Source organism: Lactuca saligna, chromosome 3 (assembly GCF_052625555.1).
Source record: "Lactuca saligna cultivar CGN05327 chromosome 3, ASM5262555v1, whole genome shotgun sequence".
In the NCBI taxonomy this organism is placed as follows: domain Eukaryota; kingdom Viridiplantae; phylum Streptophyta; class Magnoliopsida; order Asterales; family Asteraceae; genus Lactuca; species Lactuca saligna.
In genome coordinates, this window is record NC_136419.1 from 94,950,608 (window position 1) to 94,975,199 (window position 24,592).

Below are 24,592 nucleotides of genomic sequence, written 5' to 3' on the forward strand. Positions count from 1 at the left end.
AGACAAATGATCGAGTGGAACCTAAATCAAACAAAACCTAAATTGGGATACCGTTCACATGGAACGATCCTAAGCAAGGCACATAATATATCAAAATCACAGCGACATAACATATAAGCATAAAATAAGAAATCATACCCGTAACCACATCGGGTGCAGCGCATGCCTCGTCGGCTGTCAGCTGAAATGCTTGGCTCCGAACCAATGGAGCCTCCAACTTGGCCTTCCGGCCATACACAAACCGTGTTGTCGCTGGAGTCGGTGCCACTATCGGCGCCGCTGTTGCTGCTGTCAATCTAGGTCAATTGGCCTTTTTATGGCCCTTCTGATTGCAATGAAAGCAAATCAGGTCAGATATTTGAATCGCAAGAGTAAGGGCAGTACAATCTCTGCCAGCAACCTGAACCCGGCCCAGTGCGACAAGCTCCCTCGTGTGACCGATCGCATTTCCCACAACGGTCCCACCCTGACTGGCCTTTCGGCCTACCCTCGGATCCCTTAGGCTTCTTCCCCGAAGCCCCCATCATTAGCCCCTCCACTGCCTTCCTCTTGCGAATGTGCTCCAGATCAATCTCCCTTTCCCTAGCCCTGACAATCATGGAATTCAGGGTAGGGCAAACTGAGAAACTGACATGCTCTCGGATGTCTGCTCGTAGCAAGTCATGGTAGAGGGTCCTCTTCATGTCCTCATCACCCGCATATTGGGGCACCAGCAATGCCCTCTCTCGGAACTTGGCGGTGATCTCCGCCACAGTCTTCGTAGTCTGTCTCATGTCCAAGAACTCCCTGGTCAGCTGCTGAATCTCCAAAGCTGGCGCAAACTCCGCCCTGAATCTGCTCACAAAGTCTGACCAGGTCATAGCCTCAACAACCGAGGCTCCCAGAGAGTCACCAACCGACTCCCACCAATCTTTGGCCTTGTCTCTCAAACACCCTGCAGCGAAACGGGCCCTCGAACCTTCCGGGAAGAAGATCGTCATCTTTGCAGACTCGATGTCTATGATCCATCTCCTAGCAGCAATGGGGTCCTTCACCCCATGGAAATCTGGCGCACCACTCCCTCTAAAGTCCTTAAAGGACAGTGTGTGTGGCCCTGACTGCCTGGTCGCCATGTCACTCCCGAATGCCCTGAGGCGATCCTCCATCAGCTCAATGATCCATTTCTTGATCAACCCGAAGATAACCAGCGTCGCATCAAGGATACCCCTCATGATCTTGGACGCGATGAACTCGCGTAACCCATCATCCACATGCTCAGATCCTGCGCCCGAGCCCGATCCTGACCTAGATCCTAAACCTCTTGCTCCATGTCGCGTGACCACCATTCTGAAAATAAACATACGATTGTCAAGGTCACATATACCTTTTAGAGGTCTCACACACTTTCCAAGTTTCCAGGTTCCATCTAGGCCCTCCTTGATTCGAATATGGGACCTTTGCTTTCAGTACTACGGGCCCATACTACCTTCCACATCTACCCGTACTTTCCTCAAGGTATGCTTCGACTTCGCCAAGTCCCTTTTTCCGATACCCTTTCCACTGACCTCATCCTAGACTTCCCTAGGGCACTCTCCGACATACCCTCCGCCATCAGTTGCACTAGGAGCCCCCACCACCTCCCCCTTACTAGCTTGTGGATACTGTTACATATTCGTTCCTTAGCTAGTTGAAGATGGACAGAACCCCCATAGCACAAAGCAAGCAACATTCGTGAGTTGGGTAACCAAAATCAGGCATAACCTACACAGGCCATCCTACTGCTGACTAAACAATCCTAGCATACAGCTCATACAACAAGCATATAAGGCATCCTCCCTAGACCCTTAGCCCTAACTAGAATGCAATTCTCAGAATCATATATTAGGCACACAAGGCATCCTCCTAGATCCTTAGTCCTATTCTGGCATACAGTTTTCTGAATCAAAACCATATAACATAACATAGCAAGTATGGGTATCTTGGGGAAAACTTACTTGAGCCCGGTCGGTCGCATGCATCACACACTTCGTCTTTCTTAAAATCCTTCCATTTAGATTTTAGAAAACCATTTTTCTTGTAAAAATCTTTTAGTCCCTCAGTTTGAGTTCAGACACCCCCGAGGGTGTGTCCGAATCCCTCAAACCAGGGCTCTGATACCAACTTGTAACATCCCAAAATTCAAGCCCGAAAATTTCATTTTTGAATTAACAATTCCATAAACATTTTTACCAAAATATTTTCAAATAAACAGCACGTCACAAAATCATATTTTTGTGTCCCAAACCATAACATCAAAAGTAATGAAAATTATAGTCCCAAAAACTCCTTGCGGAAACCATGTGTGTGTGTGATGTGCTGCTACACCACCGGCTCCTTCCCCTTCGATGAAGAGGTACCTGAAACCAAAACCAAAACTGTAAGCACAAAGCTTAGTGAGTTCCCCCATCATACCATACAATATCGTCGGTATCTTTCAACCGGTAACCTTCATCGGTATCTTTTGACCGATAACTGGGGACTATTTCACCCCTACCACTAGCATACAATCAACATATATAAGCATACAGTCAGGCATATTCTGGTACTAACCTACCCTTGGGTCCTAAGGACCACTGTTATGGAAACTAATCCCTACTATACACATAACATATCATCCAGATAAATTACATAACCAGACCAAGATAATTATCACAAACACCATTATCTTCTAAATACCCCTTTTTGATGGGCCGACATTGTGGCCTTAGACCCATCCCTACTGGAAGGTAACTCACCTCAATGTTGTGCAGTGTTTGAATTATTCTCGACGCACAAGTCGACTCCCTACGACTCCTCGATCCCTACACGACATCCTTCAAGTCAACACACAGCACATACAACCCTAAATAGGGTCAGTCCAAGTCCAGTCAAAGTCAACTTCCAGTTGACCCGACTCGCCGAGTTGGGTCGTCAACTCGCCGAGTCCCTCACCCTTTACTCATCCTTATCCATGTCTCGACTCGTCGAGTTTGGCATCGACTTGATGAGTTCCTCTCTCATATGAACATCGCATGAAACTCATCCGACTTGCCGAGTTGTATGAACACTCGTCGAGTCCACCTTCATCTGATGAGCAAGTCCTATCCTCGACTCGCGGAGTAATATGAACAACTCGTCGAGTTCATCTTCAATCTTAAGAAGATTGCCTTGGACTCGCCGAGTCTGTTCTAGCACTTATCGAGTCCCCTGAACTCCAAGTCTAAAATTTACGTTCAATGCGTTGGATCACTCCTTCTGTCCGACTACAATCCTTCTAACACTCAACTGAGTCCTTTGAACCCAACATATTTGGGACTCAAAGCCTTGGACTCGTCGAGTCCAGGAACGGACTCGCCGAGTCGGTCACATCCACACTCTAAATCCTCGATTTCTGATGTACAACCTTTGATCAAAAGATAGATCCAAGCTTCTACAATCGATCTAACACGTAAAGTTACAAACTTTACGTGCTTGCATGGGACTTTGAGCTCAAAACGACATAAAACAAGCTCCGATGATGCATGGGGCCTTTCATGGGTGCAAAAGCAACCCAAATCTGCCTACTGACCCCTTTAATGACGTGATTTAGAAGCTTTAACCCCCAACCATGTTTGCAAACATGGTTGGCCATTAAAAATGGCTTATAAAAGCCCTAAATCTCCCAAAAGAGGGATATAACAAATGAGTGAGCAAGGTTACAGATTTTTACCTTCAATGAACTGTAGAAGGTGCACAAACTCGGGTTCCCATGGTCTCTACTTGCTTCCTCAAGCTTTTCTCCTTCCTTCTTAAGACCACAAGCACTAAAATCCACCAACAAGGCTTATATTGCTTCAATAACGGCTAGGGTTTCAGTGAGAGGTGTTTTGGGAGCATAAGGGACATGGTCGACATAACATTGTTTAAATAAGGTGCAAACCCTCGGATTATGGTTTTTGTCCAGACAAGATCTACTCGACGAGTCCGGGACCCGACTTGTCGAGTCCATCACTTAAATCCAGCATCCCATCCCACTTCTACTCGGCAAGTTGGTCCTTCAACTTGTCGAGTCCAAGGCCAAAAATTCAAAATACTTAGATAAATATAAAAAGAAATACGTACCAAGAACCAGGTGCTATAGGTGTACTAAAAAAAGATTTTGCAAAAATCATGACTCTTTCATTCAAACTTTGTTCTTGGCATTCTTTATATCGTCGGTTTTGTATCAAGGAGTACTACAATTCTCTTTTTCATTGTTTTGGTTAAAACTCAACCAATTATCCTTTAACTTTTTAGAGTAAATTACACGAATGGTCTCTATGGTTTAAGGTAATTTATGCGTTCGGTCCCTGACTTATTTTTTTAACTCGAAAGGTCTATACTATTTGCTTTTATTATGCGTTTAGTCCCTACTAATTGTTTTTGTTATTCGTTTGGTCCCTATCTTACCTGAAAAAACTATTATTTAAATAGAGAAAAATTATGGGGTATGTAAGGTAAGGTGAGGGGATGGAGTTGGGGTGTGTTTATTTAAATAAATTAAAAAATCAAGATCAAAATAGTCTTTTTAGGTAAGATAGGGACCAAGTGCGTAACAAAAACAAACAACAAGGACCTTTCGAGTTAAAAAAATAAGTTAGGAACCAAACGTACAAATTACCCTAAACCATAGGGACCATTCGTGTAATTTTCTCAACTTTTTATGATGGTTGATTGTGAAACTTAAAAAAATAATAACTTCCTCGTACGAAGTTAGATTTCTGTATTCTTTATATTTTCGGAATCGTGTCGACGTGTACTTTCGGTATGTTATTACTTTTATATAATAATACAAAACTTTATGTGTCTAAATTCTTTGTTTTTGAATCGTTTCAACTGATTTTTCTTATATATTTAGATATATAACATTGTATTTTTATTTGAAGATGATCAAACATTATAAATTAGGTCATTACATCGATGTTCGTCATGTTTGCAATTGACAATCATTGATCAATTTGTTTTACGGTTGCCATACTCATGGGTAGTTGTATGTTGCATTTTGGAAAGTTAAAAACAAAGATAAATTAAAAATATTAATTTTAGATTGTGATGATAAACTTAACAATATGAAATCTAAGGTTGAAGTACTCACTTATTCATCATTTCCTTAAAAGATATCAATAGTTTTCTTTTATTAATATAAATTGAAATACTTTCTTATTAATCATATCAGTCATATTTATTCTGAAATTTTACTTTAAAAATGTTAAATGTTTAGACTTTTATATTTAACTTTTTTTTATCAATTCATATACAAATCTTACACCTAGTCTACTCTAATAAATAAAGATCTTTTTTATGTCATATGTCATACTCTTAATCATTTTACGATATATATATTTAATTAATTTTTTTCTACATGATATTTTATGAGTTTTTAACATTTTATTAAATTCCTCAAAATATTGGTGTGTAATAATTATAATAGATGTCATAACTAATGGTGGAATTAGTACGATACCTGTCATTTTTTCTTCACACGAGCATTGTGCCAATTATAGTTGGTACAAACATTTTGCTACTAACAAATTTGTCTAGCTACCACTAAGCTAGGCTACTACATGTTGGTAATTATATATATCATATATGAGTTTTGTGAATAAAGAATTTCGTTTTTTTAAACATTATGGAACATAAATATGGCTTTTGTGAATGATGTGTTTGTGAATGGATGAGATTGAAAAACTTGATATAAAAGAATTTTATAATTTCTACCATGAGTTTAAATTTAAAGTGGTGGAGGAAATGGAATATATATATATATATATATATATATATATATATATATATATATATATATATATGTATGTATGTATGTATTGTATATAACTAAATTGATTGGTACAATAAAATTTTATATCATGACAATACCATATTTACTCGATTCGTATGGTACTACCAACCAATTTATTAATATAGCTTTTCTTTCTAGCTCTTGTCATAATAAGTCGATATAAATTTCATTAACATATACTTTCTTTCTAATTCCAAAATTAGTTTAATGAAATAATTTACTACATTTCAATAATTATTACCTATGAGGTGGTAAAATTCAATTATAACTTAGATTTTGTTTTATGTATAAACAAGTTATTGAACAATTAGTTTAATAATATAATTTACTACAAATGATAGCAAGTTATAATTTATCTACTTTTTTTAACATCTTAATATTATAAACTATCTTAATGATTTAATATTAACATTACAAAAAAAATCTCGGATAACATGTTTGAAGTATAAGATAAAACAAATGATTGATATTGGAGTTTTGGCAATGATAGAATAGGTTTTTTCTCCATCATACCAGTGTGTATATATATATATATATATATATATATATATATATATATATATATATATATATATATATATATATATATATATATATATATATATATATATATATATATATATATATATATATATATATATATATATCAAAGACTTAAGTTTTAGTCCCTCATAACATGTTTGAAGTATAAGATAAAACAAATGGTTGATATTGAAGTTTTGGCAATGATAGAATAGGTTTTTTCTCCGTCATACCATTCCATATATATATATATATATATATATATATATATATATATATATATATATATATATATATATATATATATATATATATATATATATATATATATATATATATATATATCAAAGACTTAAGTTTTAGTCCCTAATAACTTCCAATCCAAAATAGTATTTTGTCACTGATTCATCCATCTATGATATATGGTATATATATGTGGCTTATTTTTCTCCAATATTAAATTTTGGTCCGTAATAATTGTCCTTCGTATTGTAAAATGATGTATATGTATCAGAAACCAAAACTTTTTTTCAATTAAGTTTCTCTCCAAAGTCAAGATTTGTGCCATTATATCAAAGACATAAATTTAGTCTCAAATATGGTTCTTATAAATCAAAATAGGCATGAATATTTTAGGGAATGAAATACAATCCTAATAAGCTTGCTTTGAACTTCAGAAGTGGGGAAAGTCTATTAAGGATTAATATTCACTCACTGATATATTTCTATCCAAATCAAAACTAGCACAAACCTATCAGTGACTAAATTTTAGTCTCGAATTCGTTAGGTCTGTCTCTAATTATTCATACATGAAAATCAGTCTTAGGTAATATGTGACACTGTATCACCAGTCTAATATACATGATATCCAAGACTGATTGATCACACTCATATAGTTTAGTCTCAAACCAACTACTTTGTGGCCTACTAGGTAAAGCACTAGTCTCCGTATGAGAGGTTTAGTGGTTCAACTCTCGAGGGCTTCAATTAGGAGTTTGTCAGGAGAGAGTATGTGACATACTTTGGTGCCTTAGTATATCGATCAAAGGGCGAGCCATCCCCCATCCTCGTAAAGTGGGGATCTACAGTGGGTTGCCGGGAACCCATTTTTTGTAATCTTGTCGCATGTGTTAAATTTTCTTATGTTTTTTTTAGAAGATTGAATATTCTCTAAATGTCACCTCTAATGTTACCATGGACTGAAACTAACTCCTAAGAATCACTAATTTCCACCGTTCTTCATGATGTGATATGTTCCACCCCCGTCAACTTCATTCCATGTAACACTAACGTCCACCATCACCATTGTGTATACCCACAACACATTCTATTGAAGTCGATCACATAACACCTCATTTACTTATCAACATTTGTCAACAATCACCACAACACCTACTTATGCATTAGGGTCAACAAGAATTTTGGAAGAAAAGAATCAAATGTTTGAAAATTAAGAAGATGAAAAGCTATGGAGAGAAACATGAGCCTTATTGTTGTCATCGCCGTCTCCTTCGATAGTTTCTCCTCTCTTTCTGATGTTGTTGCACAACAATATTCAACCATAGGAGTCTCCATCTTCACATTCCACAACTTGAAGTTATTTGATTCATTGAACTGTCTTCAAATCGAGCATGCAAGACGACATGCCTTCAACCACTAGTTCCAACCACTTGAATAAGCATTTCTCTCGTACCACTTTTTAAATGATGTATGTAGATAAAAGCAAGAACACAGGACATAAAAATTTACATCGTTCGGTCAAAAAGATTTGACATACATTTAAGGACATGATCATGAGATATATTTATTATTCAATTGTTTCAGACGATATATTGAAAACTCTAGCTACCACTATTTATCACATAAAAGAACCTAGCACCTATTGGCTTCGGGAGGCCCTCAACATACCCCAAATAGGCCCGACCCAATACACGGGGGAGTTGGGCTAAGGTCTAAGGCAACAAATTTTTTGGAGCAACAATTTAGTCCAATCAAGTCAACGTAATACCGGTCCAAAAAAGGTTGGCCCAATATCCTTGTGAGTCTGCTTCCGTGTGTCATCATGACTCGTGAGAAAGGCAACATCAAAACAAGAAGAGACTGGCGATCGTCAACGGAATGGTTCCTGGTAAAATCAAACGTCAATCGTATATGCCTAGAACCATGGCCATTTGTTGTGGATTGGAGAACTCGATACACACCCATCGATTTCAAACACCATTATAACTTTTCTTAATCGTCAATCTCCTTTATAATAAGTAAGAACAGTTTCCGTCTAAATATTATATTTTGCTTTCAAATTCTCACTTATCAATATATTACATAGCTCCTAAAAGTGTTTATGAGATGATTTTTTATTTTTAAATACTTTGATTTCATTAATTTCAAGTTCTGCTTTCCATAATTCTTGACTTCTCACCATCGGTTGCTTCTTTGGAAGCCCTTCAATCTTCTTAAAGGTCAAGTTTTTTGAAAGCGTATCTTGCCAATTGTGTCACTATTCGAACATGTCTTTTTCTTGATTATAATCTGGGCAGTTGTGTGGGGATGCAATTAATCGATGAAGCAACTCATGGCTAAACATCTACCTTTTCCCTTATATTCTTTAAGTTTTGGAGATGAAATTGAATTTTCTTTTGTTTGCAAAGATATTAATCTACATTTTCATATGCTTGCAAAAATGTTGGTAGTCAACCTGACTTGAGAATTGAATTGTTGCATTAAGAACATCATCTTTGTGTTTTCATTACTCATGGGTGAATAAATAAGATATTAGATACTGGTTTTAACTTTTAATGGTAATTTTGAAACAAAATATATATAAGTATAATAAGCTCAAAGAATTGAATATACCGTGCTGCTATCTTTTGCTGGTTTATGATTCAAGATTTTTCAACAAAATGATACCGTTTAACATCTAAAATAACTTTATTCATGACATCTAAAATAACTTTCTTTGTGAATAAATGACTGTTGAATTTCTATTATCAAATGTCATATTCCTTTTTTTATGATATGGTTTTGATGTTGATGGGTTTTCTAATTTCAAATCTTGTTATGCTTAGTTGCTCACATTGTCAAATCTTATATTCATTACAAATATACAAAACATCTATCTAATATCATATTCTATGTGTGGTCCTTCAAGGAAAATGAGGTTAGACTAATGAGCTTGATTCACCTCAATTTTAGGGACGAAGTTAATTATAATTTGATAACTCAATGCCTTTAATTTTGATATTTCAAACTTGATCAAGTTGTACACTTTGAAGATCGTGTAAGGGTAATAAATCCATGCTCGATTGCTTCTATGATGAGGTATGGTTAGGTTTTATGATCCTTAAATAGAAGTAAAGTTGTATAGCATTTGGTTTTTAGTCTTACTGTGATTTTTAGTTTCTATAAATATGATTTATTTAATAAAAAGGCATGTTATGTTTTGTTTTATGTATTTTATATAGTTTTGGTAAATATGTAAGGCAGGAGGGAGTGGTGCCACCGAAACCACACTCCCTTCCCCGTTACGTAAGCGTCATGTCACTTTTTACCACTCAAGTGTGGTTTTTTGCCACACCAAGGGTGTGGTGCCACAGTTTTACTTTTATTTTATTTTAATTTTTTTGTTTTGTTTTTTTTTTGTTAACTATTTTAATTTAATAACACTTATTTTTTTAATAAAAAACATAATTTGAAAAACATAATATTTCATTAATTAAAAATACAAATACCATACATTACTTAATTAAAAAAAACCTAAAAATTTAGAAAAACAAAGTAGAAACATAAAACCTACAACTTAAAAAAAAACATACAAGACACCATTAAAAACTTGAAAAAAAAAACTAAAAATTAGCCTCGATTGATGTAACGGTTTTTCACTTCCTCCTTCATCGCCAAAACCACTTCAAGCTCGGCCCCGATCATATTCGACGTGTCCATCGCTAGTATTTGCATGTCGCTCTCCCTTTGTTTCCGAAGCTCTCTTTCAGAAGCAATTTTGATTTGTCTCTTCCCAATGGTCGGGAAGGTGGTGAAACTGGAACAGGTTCATCTTCGTTCAGGTCAAATTGAACACGAGCATCTGATGTAGTGTGGTCGGACTCAGATGTTCTGCTGCGTTTTGACCCACTGTTGATATGTTGGTCAGATGTTTTGCTACTCAGTCATTTCCTGTTATCTTTCAAAAAATTCCAAACTTCAAGAAACTTGAAAGCCTTCAAATTTTCTTTTTGATACACTTTCAACGCTTTCTTCAAAATGACTTCATCGTTTTCTCCACTTTTCCATTGACGTTTCATGTTGTTCCACAAGTCATTAAACAACATGACTTCCTTGTTCATCTTCCCCCATTTGGAGTACACTTGATGTTTTGAACGGTATTCTCCTCGGTTCATTCCTTTATGGAACCTGTGTAAAACGCGAATCCAAAAGCGGTCATGCTTTTGGTCTTTTCCAACCGTTGCATCTTCTGAAATATCGATCCAAGATTGTGCCAACACTAACGCTTCCAATGGTTCCCAACATCTAGCCTTCGCCTTTTCTTTTCTTTTAGTTGTTGCGCGAGTAGGCTGAGTTTCTGTAACGAATTCCGGTTCAGAATCAGAAACGACCGTTTCTGGTTGTGTTTGTGTTTGTTGAACAAACTCGGGTTGGGACAAAAAAATCAAATGGATTAAAATCCGGGTCGGGTTGTGGTAGTGGTGGTGTTTGTGGATGTGGTTGTCCTAGTCGTTGTGGAAAACAAGGAAACATATCGCCGTAGTGGTAATACGGAGGTGATAAAATCGGTTGATCAAATGAAGGTATTGGAATGTTGGTGTTTCTGACTGATGTTTTTTCTTTGCTAGGTCTTTTGGAAGAAGATATTTTTTCAAAGAAAATTGGATGAAATGATTGTGTTTATATGTGTTTAAAGGTTGTGTAAATGTAAAAATTGTAATATATATATATATATATATATATATATATATATATATATATATATATATATATATATATATATATATATATATATATATATATATATAGAGAGAGAGAGAGAGAGAGAGAGATGGAGTAAATGGGTAAAAAAAAATTTTAATTACAAGAATCTTTGAACGGTCAAAAGAAAAAGGCACAACCAATCAGCACATGCGGTCTTCAATGGCCGCATTGCGGTCTCGACCGCAGTAAACCGCACCCTGGGGCGGTGTTCGCGACCCACGTGGCATCACCGCGGTTCCAAACCGCATACCACACCGAGTAGCCTAAGGGCATCCTGAAGCTTCTTGGCCCACGGCAGCAAAAACGTATGGACCGGCCAAATGACCAATTGAAACTCAAGGAGATGGAACTAAACCGACAATTTTCCTCTTTCTAGGTGACTAGAGGGAATGCTACTACAGATATAGCAACTCAATCCCGAAAGAAAAAACCCCAAACATCTATCTTGTTGATTTTGCAATTCAATTTTTTTTTTTCCCACTTTGTTTCGTGTACTCATTTATTCGGACCATCAAATTCCAATATACACTCTACCGATTATCTTATTTAAATAAGAGACTTGGATCTCATGGTTCTCACCAATGTATCATGTTCATCATTAAAAATGAAAATTTTTGTTCAAATTTCGAGTAAAATAGTACTATCTTGCATAAACATTACACAATAATGTAATATCCATAATACATTTTTAGAAAAAATAAATAAGTAAAGAGAGAGAATATAAACTTTATGCACCTTTGCGGTGCTTACGTTGGTGACAGTTCGTTTCTTCCTTGATTTTATTACAAGACAAACAATCACCGGCACCGCCAGCCACCGCCTGGTCCCACCAAATCGGTGGAAGAGCTGCACTTTACCACAACTATTGTTACCACAATTTACCTCCTTAGTGTTTAGGTCTCCTTTACATATGACCCCTTCAACTTAGTCTATTTTACAAAACAATACTAATTTTAAAATTATTCCAATTAGAACCCTCTTTATTCTCCTATCCATACATCAATCATATGATATTTTGTTGTATAAGAACATAATAAAACATTATATTCTATTAGCAAATTAACATCCTTAGTCAACATTTACTCATCGAATGTTGACATGCATTTTAATATTTATCTTTTATTTATTTTCCTTTTTAATTGTTATTTTTTTTTCTTTTTCGATCAAAACAATTTTTAAAATTTTTCTTCGTTCTTCCACATTAACTATTTTTCATCATAGCTTTCGAACCTATTTTTCTCACATTGTGTAACTTGAGTATCCAACCATGTTACTTAAACTAAACCACACCACAAAGTTAAGCAATCTTAGAATATTATAAACTATATGAATATGTTATGATTAAATACATATATACAAGATAATAAAGAATATATAATAAAAATAAATCATAAAGCGTAGCCTAACAATGCCATTACTCTTATGCGTCTAGGATAAAATATTACATAAATTTTTTCATGAAAAATAGATTAATGAAAACGGGAAAGAAGTAGGGAGTGCTAAAATTATAGGAATTCTAAACTTGAGGCTATTATTTGAAACTTATGTAAACCTTAAGGTGTTGATAAATTTACATAAACAGCCCTTACTTATACCATAATGATTAATTCACACCCTAAGCTGTTACGTTTATTGTCGGTCGTGTGATCGTCAGCATAACATGCCAGCTGTTATATGTGACGCTTCGATTCTTTGCTTTAGTCAAGACAATGTATGTTTTTTCAACTCTTTCTTTAACATTTAAAATAAATTTATATTTTAAAGTAACTACTGTAAAGCACACACTTTTAAAATTTAAGCTACAAATATATTATTAAATAAATAACTATGAAAATCAGAATTTATTTTAGACAAATAAATATGTAATTTAAATATAAACTTATAATTTGTGTTTTGAATATTGATTTTCAAAATATATTTTAAGATAAATAGTGAATAAAATAACGTGTAATTGCCCATTTTGTTGTATACATTATAAATTACTAATGAGAAAAATTGTATGTAAAAATATTTTAAGTGTATATATTATAAGTCTAGAATCAGATAAAAATATCTAGTTACAAAGAGTATTTTAAAGGTATATAAATGTTATGTATTTTTTCACATATACTCTATTTTATTCTCCAAAATTTATTTTATTATTTAGTTTATTATTAAGAAATTATAATCTATTAACATAAGTATTAAATTTGATTATATATATATATATATATTGATTTTGTTAAAGAAATCTGATGAACTTGATTAACATTGCTATCTTATTTATAATAACAATCAGAATAATAAAATTTAATAAGATCTTAAGAAAAGAATATTAACTTAAATTAATATTAATTATTTTATGAATATTAAACTCTTTAATTTCCTTAACGGCTACTTATACTTGTGATCTACTGCCTTATCTTTCCATTCCTTTCTTCCAATTCCCTCTTTCTCTCTCTCTAAAATCACTCCGAATCTCTCTCTCTAAAATCTAAACCACCATGGATCGGAAGATCGCCGTCGTTCTATCGCTAATCGCCGTCGTTATCGCCTCCGTAGGAGCTCAATCTCCGGCTAATTCTCCAACTACATCTCCACTTCCGACTGTCACGCCTGCCGCTTCACCTTCTAATGCTACTGTTACCAAAACGCCGACATCAGCACCCACCACAGCTCCGGCGACGAGCCCTACGACAGCTCCACCGACCGCTGCCGTTCCTTCCCCTGCGTTATCTTCTCCCCCTGCTGCAGAGCCGGTGAGTTCCCCACCCACAGCGGTTCAATCACCACCGGTTCCAGTACCTGTCAGTTCTCCGATCTCGTCTCCTCCTGCTCCAGTGTCTGCTCCGACTGCCGCAGTTCCTGCTCCGGCGCCTAGCAAGAAAAAGACTAAGACAAAGAAGCACAATGCTCCGGCACCAGCGCCGGTAATGGCTGTATCACCTTCGCCCACCGAAGGTCCTGGATCGAGCATCGATTCTCCTTCTCCCGGTCCGTCGTCAGCGGACGTCGCCGACGAGGTAAATTCGTAGACTTTTTTTTACATCAATTCTATATCAATAAATGCTTATATGAATATATGATCAAGATCTTACCAATTGTTCATGAATTCGATAACTGTATTTAATTTAACTATCAAAAATTCTGAATTTGATGATGGTGGAAATGTAAATTGTTCAGAGTGGAGCAGAGAAATTGAAGAGTTTGCAGATGGTGATCGGAAGTTTGGCGTTCGGATTGACTGTATTCGGGTTGTTCTAGAAACTTGTTTTTCCTTTTCCTTTAAAATTTTTGAATTTTATTTATTTTTTTTCAATATGATACCTTTTGTTATGATTTTTGTTTTTGTTTTTTTTTTTGGTAAATTTGGTGTTACATACTTACTCCATATATGTAATTATATTACGTGGGTTGGAATTCTGATGTGATGAGGTTAAATGGTTTTAAATCATATGTCTTAGTTTTATATTATTGTATTTTTCGTTATATAATTTGCCATATAACTATATTTAATTTTGGATAATTAATTAACAATAAATGATTCGAAGTTCGAACATCACCATAACTATATTTTTAATATATGACCCTTAAGATCGTGTTTAATAAAGATCAGGGTCCAATAAAGAATCGGAAGTATGTAGTAAATGTGATTAAGAAGTTTCTTAACCATTAAGATCGTGATTAATCGGAAGTATCCAAACAAACAAGGAAACCTGATCATATTTAGTATTAGATTTTTGGTCTTGGTTACTATTTTTGTAAGGTTTATAGAAGCGATGGGATCATGGGAATTTGTCCCGAAAATCCAAACCAAACCAAATCGAATTAGGCTCGAATAAGGAATTCGATTTGGGTTTTGGGTATTTATTATACTTATTCGGTTTTAAATACTCGGTCCGAATAAGCATTCCATTTTCCTTTTCTTTGATCATAGAAATCAAAATCAAAATTCATATTTTTGTCCTTGTCGATCATAGCAGGAAAAAAATAAATAATAAAAAAAAAACATTCGTTCTCGTCGTTTCAAAAATCAACAATTCCTATTGTTTCTAAGGATTCATGAATTTCTATTTACGTAGTCATGTTAATCTACTATTTAAATATTAATTCTTTCAATGTGTTATTGTGTTATATTAGTTTTTGAATGTTTTATGGTGATGTATAAAACTACATTATTATTTTATTATTCAGGTTATATAATTCTAATATGGTTTATTCGATTTTTTTTTGTCGGGTTGTATTAGGTTATTAATAATTAATAATCTTGTACATGTTATTCGAGTTATTCGAGTAATAATCGAACCGAACCCGTATTGGTTAATCGGCTCGGTTTTTGGTTCATGCAATTACCCTTATTCGGTTTTCGGGTTATTCGGGATCGGATCGGTTAGGGTTGGTTCCAACCCGAATAGCATCCCTAGTTTATTGTAAAATACCAAATTTTATATTTTATTATTTTATTATACATAATTTATTTTCTTTATTTTTATAAAGTCAAGGCTCTCAATCAACATGTTCAAAATTTGGTTGAGTATCTTTCTAAGTTTCTAACATGTTGCCATGGTGGATTGCTTTATACACTTGATACACTATAAACATAAAGATATTAACTATTAGTCTATGGTTACCACAGATCTATAAAAAAATGTTAATCTATGTATCATGTTATCTCTATTATATGTTTACTATTAAATCACTAACTTTTGGAACTGATTACCACTCTACATTATTAATCTTTTTATTTTTATTTTATTTTCTTACATTAAATTAAATAAAAAACATAATTAATAAACATAAATAAGTATTTTGCATTCCTTAAAACCTCATTACATAACTTAAGTTTAAAACCTAAATTACTAAAAAAAAACATAAAAACATAAAACCTAAAACCCTAAATTGTGTGTGTGAGTCTATATATATATATATATATATATATATATATATATATATATATATATATATATATATATATATATATATATATATATATAAGGTTACAATCTGTAGAAACCACGGATAAAAAAGAAAAATAATATTCATAATTAAAAATGGTAATGAAAAATCAAAGATTTATTAAATTAATAACATATAAGTTTTGCTTGAACTTTTATATTGATTATTCAATATATATACATAATTTATTTCCAAATACTTTGGAAAATTGGCTCATGAATTTATTTACTCACTATTTAATTTCTCCGACACTTATTCTACATATTTCAATGGTAGTACATCATAGTTACAAAGATAATCTTTAAAAGACAATATTATGTGTGCTTTTAACATGGATTTCCTATTTGTACTGATGATTCAGTACATATAAGAATATATATATATATATATATATATATATATATATATATATATATATATATATATATAATACAAAGAAACCTAAGCTAATGATTATATTGATATAAAATTTGGTCTGTGCGTTTTATCAAACAGATGATGTGCAAAGTATGTTAATGATTCAAGAGACCAAAGACCAAAGAGTTTTACCTGATGTTTTATTACCATCTGGTATGTTCAAACCATGGTAATGGTTTATAACTCTATTAAAACACATGAAGAATATTCAAAAAGAACTATGCATTTGTAGATTTGTCAAGGTCGATTGCTCCAAATTTAAAGATGTAGAAGGTAGACATTTTGATTTTCCATTTAACTATTATCCCATATGAACAATAGTTTCATTCATTTTTATCTACACCCTTTATATTCTTTCTGTCACTCATCCTTTTATAATCCATTACCCTTCAATGTTTTTGAATCCTACACCGAAGATACTATCAATTGCTCAACCCATCTGCTATCTTCTATGACCTAATAATTATAGAATTGTCAACAATAATATATAATCCCTAATGTTGCAAAAAATGGTGAATTGAGTGATGCTCTTGTACAATGAATGATAAAAGTGAACTGAAAAATTACCCTGTGTTCATTCTCCACTATTAAGGTAGAGTTTTAGCTGATAAAAAACAATGATTGCAACACCAAAATCTATATATCAAATTAAGGGTTATCAACATTTTAAAGGTGTCATGTAAATTGATTACCTTCATCATCGGTCCATACGTATTATAAACCCATAATTGCGATGATGAATTCTACAAGAGGGTGTCTAATTGACACTCCATGTTCCTATACAACAACCAAAAATTTAATTATTTCAAGAACAACAACAACAGAAATCAAAAAATGATAAATAAAAGATGAATTAGTAAGAATTGAGTAACTTCTGGATTAGGATTAAAACAGGAAACGAAGATGAGTTGTCATTGATTTGTAACACTTATAGAAAGAAAAAAGGAAGAGGAGAGAGAAACAAAAAGTGAGAAAATGGATTTGTATACAAGATGTATTAATAAAATAGCTAGAATATAACATGGTGAATCTATAAAAAAGATCACTAAATGTCATAATTACCTCACTGTTGTCTAGGTTGCTTCTAATTCTACATCATCATCTCCTTCACCACATAAAAAACATATAATTCAACATTAGTTTGATATAATTGTGTTGAAATTAAACAATCATAGAAGATTTTGAAAAAGCACTCACCTGTTGAATTAGTGTTATCATAAAAAGTGATATGTGGGTGTGGATTTGAGATTTCATCTGATTTTAGATTTAGATTGTCAACTTCACCACAATCTTCTTTTTCTTCACGTGTATCCACATCAAGTTCCTCCAAGGTTAAGTTACTGGAATAGAACAGTTTTGAAAGCATACCAAGAATGGGTTAGAGTTATGCATCATATAAAACAATCTAAAAGCTTATTTGGATTCAAAGTGCTATCTAGAACTTCATCCATCAAAACCCCATCAGAGGATGCAAGTCTATAGAAGAATTCGATGATTCAAATAAGATAAGAAGGTGGTCATTTATAGAGATTTAGGGTTACAAGGGATATCAAATTGAATGAAATTCTGATTTAAAGGGATTCAAATTGAATTAGTTAAGGGTAAATTGGTAATTTAATTTTAAGGTTAAATCTCCTATATGATTTTGTAATCTGTAAATAGAGGTTTAACAATTGAAATAACATACATTAAGAAATTAATATTATTCGTTCTTTCTCCATGTGTATTTGAAAAGGCAAACACATACCAATATTGGTTTACAACCACCATAGTGGTCTGATATGTTTTGTAGGACTGACATTATGTTAAACACCTTCTGTGTATCAATAAGGATGTGTAACATCCTAATTTTTAGGGTTATTAGTGTGTATGTTAATCTTGAGATTTAAGGAGAGACTCGACGAGTTGAGGGTCCAACTCGCCGAGTTGAGTCGAGTTGCTCGTGTAGATTTAATGAGTGGACTCGATGAGTCAGAGAACCGTCTCGCCGAGTAGGCGTTGGAATGAGAAACCCTAAATCCCCAGGTTTGGGACCTTTAAGGCACTTATAGCCTCCTTGTGCGGCCACACTTCACAGAGAGAGACCCTAACCTGCCCCTTTCGTTGTAGAGAGAGAGAGAGAGACCATTTTGAGCATTCTTTTGCATTTTGGAGGAAGGATTGGAGGAGCTTGGTGGATCCAACCGAGGAAAGGCTATGGATCTTGTATTTTTCTATCATTAGCTTCTATTCAGAGGTAAAAAGCTCTCATCTTGGCCCCATATTCATTAGATCTCATTTTTGGGAGTGTTTATGGTTTTCTTCCAATAATCTTGTGTCCTTGAGTTATCTGAGCATGGTTTGAGGTTGGAACCTCAGATTTGGACTAGAGAAGGCCTTGAGAGTCCAAAGATTTTAGCTTTATTGAGCTATAGGCAAGCTCATATGCATTTAACCTTTCTTGGAGCTTGTAATGGCACTATGGAGCAAATATGCCAGGCACGAACGTAAGGATCGAAGCTTTACGTGACATTCGAGCCTAGGGAGTCTAGATCTAGTATTTGGAGTGATAGATTTGCCCTAAAACATCTGAATAGGAGTATGGACTGGATGAACTCATCGAGTCCATGAGTTGACTTGACGAGTTGCTTAGGCTTTATTCAGATAAGTCTGAGCATGCTATAACTCGTCGAGTTAGCTGGTAAACTCGATGAGTAGAGTTGGTTTTCATAAGGCCTCTGAGGGAACGAGGGGACTCGACAAGTCCTCCTGATGCACTCGTCGATTTGGGTCAACATGGACTGTTGACTCAAGTTTGACTTCGGTTGACTTTTAGAGTCTTGACCAAATGTGAGTAACTGAGATCTTGGAGGGGTAAAATTGTCTTTTACCCTTCCCAAGAGTTAAAAGGGGGTTAATATGAATTTATTAGAATTGTGATCTAATTAGAGATAATCACCACATGTATTAGGTGGAGGCTAGATCGGTGACTCGTGTACGAGGTGTATTAGCTTACTTGCTTCGAGGTGAGTCTTCTCACTATACTTTACATAGAGTGGTATTTATGTGTGACCGGAAGGTATTATGTGCTTACTTGAGTTGTGAATTTTGTCTGTGTGATATATATGCTATATTATGAGACCGGACCGAAGTGTCCAACGAGCTATGGGACTGGAGGGTCCCAACCAGACTGGACCAGAGGGTTCAACGAGCTGTGGGACTGGAGGGTCCTACTGAGATACATAGACCGGAGGGTCTTACAGTGGTATAGCCTCGAGTGGCTAATGTGTTGTATGTGGTATGTTGGAGAACTCACTAAGCTTCGTGCTTACCATGTTATGTGTTATGTGTTTCAGGCTCTTATCACACATATCAGGAAGGCGCCGACTTGATTGTACACACATCCGAGTTGGAGATATGTCTTTGGAGGATCCTAGATTTATGATAAACGATTTTTAAAATGTGTTGATATTTTGTTACTTGTGAGTTTTAAGAAAATGTGACTTGTGGTTTATTGTGTTTTAAAAATGAAAAAATAAGGTTGAAAATTTACGTCGTTAAAAGTTGGTATCAGAGCCTTGGTTTGAGGGATTCGGATGCACCTTCGGGTAAATATGGACTCAAATTGAGGATTTGAGAAAAAAATTCAAGGAAATGATTTTTCTAAAAACAAGCAGGAGTTTCTAACAGAACACAAGGAGCAGTGTGTACAATCACCCAGAGCCCGAACGGTTATTTCCCTAAAATACCCTACTTTTGTGTTATGAGATATTTTGTGATATTATGCATGATAGAGGATAGGCTAGGTGTTTCATATTTTAGGACAAGAGTGGCCTGGTTTGTGATGCCTTAGCCTAGGAGTTGCTGTTAGCTGGGATATGTTTTCGAGTATGTGCTGAGTAAGAGTATCCACAAGAATATTTCAGAGATAGAGCTTCGAGTGGAGGAGTAATCTAGGAGAGATACCTAGATAAGCATCAGAGGAGCCTACTGAGAGAGTAGCTGAATACCCACGAGGGGTGGAGTTTCTTGAGTTCGGTGATACCTTTTGAGTATGAGTATAGCAAGTGGAGTTGTAACCTAGAGTGGTTATACGTGTCGGTAGAGATTATTCGATGCCCGAATGTTGCTTGCTTCGTGCTTTGTGGAACTCTTAATGATGGGAGTCAGCTACTAAGTGAATATAACAATATTCAGGAGGTAGATCGCTAGCATCATAAGGAGTTCTTCAGCAGCTGATGGCGGAGAAGTGTGAGAACCTAGGAAGAGCCTAGGGGGTGACCTTAGTCAAATGAGTACGCTGATAGAGTAGAGCATTTCGCTGGGGAACGAACACGCGTGATGGGATTGGTAATCGAGAAGGTTGAATAACTACTTAGGAACTCTAGGATGGTCTGTGTAGAAAGTATGAGTACATGTGGCAAGTAGTATGAGCCCATACTATTGAAATCCGAGGACCCATACTCGATGTAGGGAGCATTCTGGATGTTTTAAGTAGCAAACTGAGAGGTGATATCATGGTTCAAGTACCATGATTTGTAGCAGATCGAGAGGTGACGTCATGGTTCAAGTACCCTAATTTGAGGCGGATTGAGGAGAGAGAACATGGTTCGAGTACCATGATTCGTAGCAGATTAAGAGGAGATAACATGGTTCGGGTACCATGATTCATAGTAGATAGAGAAGTGGTCACATGGTTTGAGTACCATGACTCGTGATGGTTAGTGCTTCTGGTTTTACCAGTTTTTCCATTGTGGTTGGTTAGATTGAGATTAGATGTAAAAGAGTATAGAGCCACAACACCATGTTGAATGAGTTTCAAAGGAGCATACCTTGATAGGGAAATTGAGTTAGTTTTCGAGGGATTTTGGTGAGATGCTAGATGGAGTCGCAAGAGTCAGGGACGAGTAGAAGATGGTGATCTATGGAGTAGTACAGTCTGAATTAGGAAATCGGTCGATAGAGGAGATGACACCTTCTGTGACCTGAATGGTGCTGTCTCCGTTTCCTGTGGGAAATAGGAGAGATATGGAGACTTCCAATTTCTGAGCTTGGGGGTAAACCTTGTGGGGTAGCATTGGCTGCAATTTTTCACTGGAGTATTTGGGCAGTATGTCTGCCGCAAGATAGTATCATAGTATGAGAGGGTCATTAGCGATGGCTGAGATGGTAAAGGACGAGGAAATACCCTATTTGATATAGTTGGGCATGTGTTAGCAGAAGTGTCAGGTAATCAAGAAGAGCATTTTGGTGCAGTGGCTTTTATTTTATAAGTTGTGTATCAGATATTAGAGTGAGGTCCCTTGCTTTTATGATTATTCCCGCGTCGGGAGGCTGATCAGGAAATCAGTGACGAGGTGCGTGATAGTGCATTATTTCCAGATTGAGAGTCATGAATGTTTCGGAACAGTCGGGGTATCTGGTGGTGTGTCGGTTTTCTAGGGAGGAGTTCCTGTTTGGATTCAGGTGTCTAGAGCAGAAGATAGTTGTGTGGTATGAGATCCTTTCGATGGTGTTGTTCGGTTATTGGATTCGATCTATATGCTGTTGATGAGCGATTTTGAGGAGGAAATCTAATTTAAGTGGGGGAGAATTGTGACATCTGGATTTTTAGGGTTATTATTGTATATGTTAATCTTGAGATTTAAGGAGAGACTCAGTGAGTTGAGGGTCCAACTCGCCAAGTTGAGTCGAGTTGCTCGCGTGGATTTAATGAGTGGGCTCGACGAGTATGAGAACCGACTTGCCGAGTAGGCGCTGTAATGAGAAACCCTAAATTCCCGCGTTTGGGACCTATTAAAGGAACCTATAGCCTCCTTGTGCGGCCACACTTCATAGAGAGAGACCCTAACCTGCCCCTTTCGTTGTAGAGTGTGTGTGTGTGTGTGTGTGAGAGAGAGAGAGAGAGAGACCATTTTGAGTATTCTTATGCATTTTGGAGGACGGATTGGAAGAGCTTGGTGGATCTAACCGAGGAAAGGTTGTGGATCTTGTATTCTTCTATCATTAGCTTCTATTCAGAGGTAAAGAGCTCTCATCTTGGCCACATATTCGTTAGATCTCATTTTTTGGAGTGTTTAGGGTTTTCTTCTAATCAACTTGTGTCCTTGAGTTATTTGAGCATGGTTTGAGGTTAGAACCTCATAAATTGACTAGAGAAGTCATTGAGAGTCCAAAGAATCGAGCTTTATGGAGCTAGAGGCAAGCTCATGTGCATTTTGTTGGATAAGGTGTCTAAGTCCATAACTATGTCTGGTATATACTTGACCCGATTAGGCATGGTCCATTTGGGTTGCATGGCATCATGCATTTGGATAGACTAAAATGAGAGAAATAACACTTAAGATTTATTAATATATTGTAAGTTCTAATATATTAATAATATTATTTAATTAGTATGGATCAAGAATTAACACTACTAGAAAAACAGCCTTTTACGACGCTCATTGCGCGTCATAAAAGACTCAGACGACGCGCAAATGCGCGTCAAGGAAGGCCCTGTCATAAAGAGAGACGACGCGCATTTACGACGCGCGTTTACGACACGCAATGCGTATCAAGGAAGGCCCTGTCATAAAGGAAGACGACATGCATTTGCGTGTCGTAACCTTACGACGCGCGTGTTAATGACACGCAATGCGTATCAAGAAAGCCCCTGTCAAGAAAGGCCATGTCATAAATGAAGATGATATGCATTTTTGCGTATTGTAAACTTAAATGTTTAAAAAAATAAATTTATATATTTATTAATTTTTAAATTAAATTTTCATTTAATTTATTATAATAGAAATAAAATACCTTATACAAAAAATACAATCCATTGCATAATATAAAATAAAATTTCATACTCAAAAAATAAAATAAATTGCACAAATTATAATGTCATACAAAGAATCATTCAAATGTTAAACAAAAATAATACATAGCTAACATGTGTTATACATTCCTATAAAACCAACAAATAATCATACAACTCTGTTTCTTACTGGAAAGGAATGCTAAACATGATTACAAGTCTCCCTTAATCTTGATTACTCACCTGCTTAAGTAGAATGCTGTTGTTGAAAAGGTTACCTAGCAACAGAGACAAACACAACACCTCTCCCACAATCACAACATCATTTACAGAAAAAGGGTTGTCAATTACTTTCATCATCACAACCCATTTTTTATTAAATAAAAAAGGAAAGATTAATTAATCACTTACAAAAAAGTTTTGATACTCAAACAAATCTGCCCGTTGAGATTCAGCCTGCCCGATTTCATTAGAACACAAACACAATCTGGACAAGAATTACTCTCACTGCCCTCAAAAAACCCTGAAGTGAATAAAATGTTCCAAAATTATTCAAAAATATCATATTTTCTCAAAATGAGGTTTTCCACATTAACCAACTCCTAACATTTTCTCAAAAATATTATTTAAACATCATTTACATTTTTTCTTTTTAAAAAAGAAAAAACATAAGGTACCTCAGTTAAACACAAAACTTTAGTTGGAATCTCATTAGGTAATCTAGGTAATCCTGGAAGATTAAACCCTCCAACTTGTAAGGCCATTTTCGACAAATAAAAACATGAAGTTTCAAAGCATTGGAAGTACAAAAATAATAATAATAATAATAATAATAATAATAATAATAATAATAATAATAATAATAATTAATAATAATAATAAACTCTGTAGTACCTGCATAGCTATATGTTGTTGAGCCTGGGCCATAATGGTCTCCTGTTCAGATTTCATCTGCCCGCTGCAGTAAAATAAAGAGCACCAAAAACATCAGATTTATCATAAACTTGTTCATAATAATAAAGCCCACATGGATTGAGAAAATATCATCTTGTTTATAAATAGAATGAGCTTGTAAATATTTGTATGTAAAGTTGGTTTATACTTCACTTCTTGTAGATTGGTAACAGGAGGGCATATACCTACAAAAT

General features: G+C 35.1%; 1 protein-coding gene across 1 annotated transcript; it reads left to right on the forward strand.

Annotated features, from left to right (window-relative positions):
* The first annotated feature begins 13,725 nt into the window (after positions 1-13,725).
* LOC145037023 (uncharacterized) lies at positions 13,726-14,770 on the forward strand. The gene is made up of 2 exons (XM_078985570.1): positions 13,726-14,319; positions 14,480-14,770. Exons 1-2 carry the CDS (start codon positions 13,801-13,803, stop codon positions 14,558-14,560), a joined length of 600 nt encoding a protein of 199 aa, XP_078841696.1. The 5' UTR covers positions 13,726-13,800; the 3' UTR covers positions 14,561-14,770.
* Positions 14,771-24,592: the final 9,822 nt, after the last annotated feature.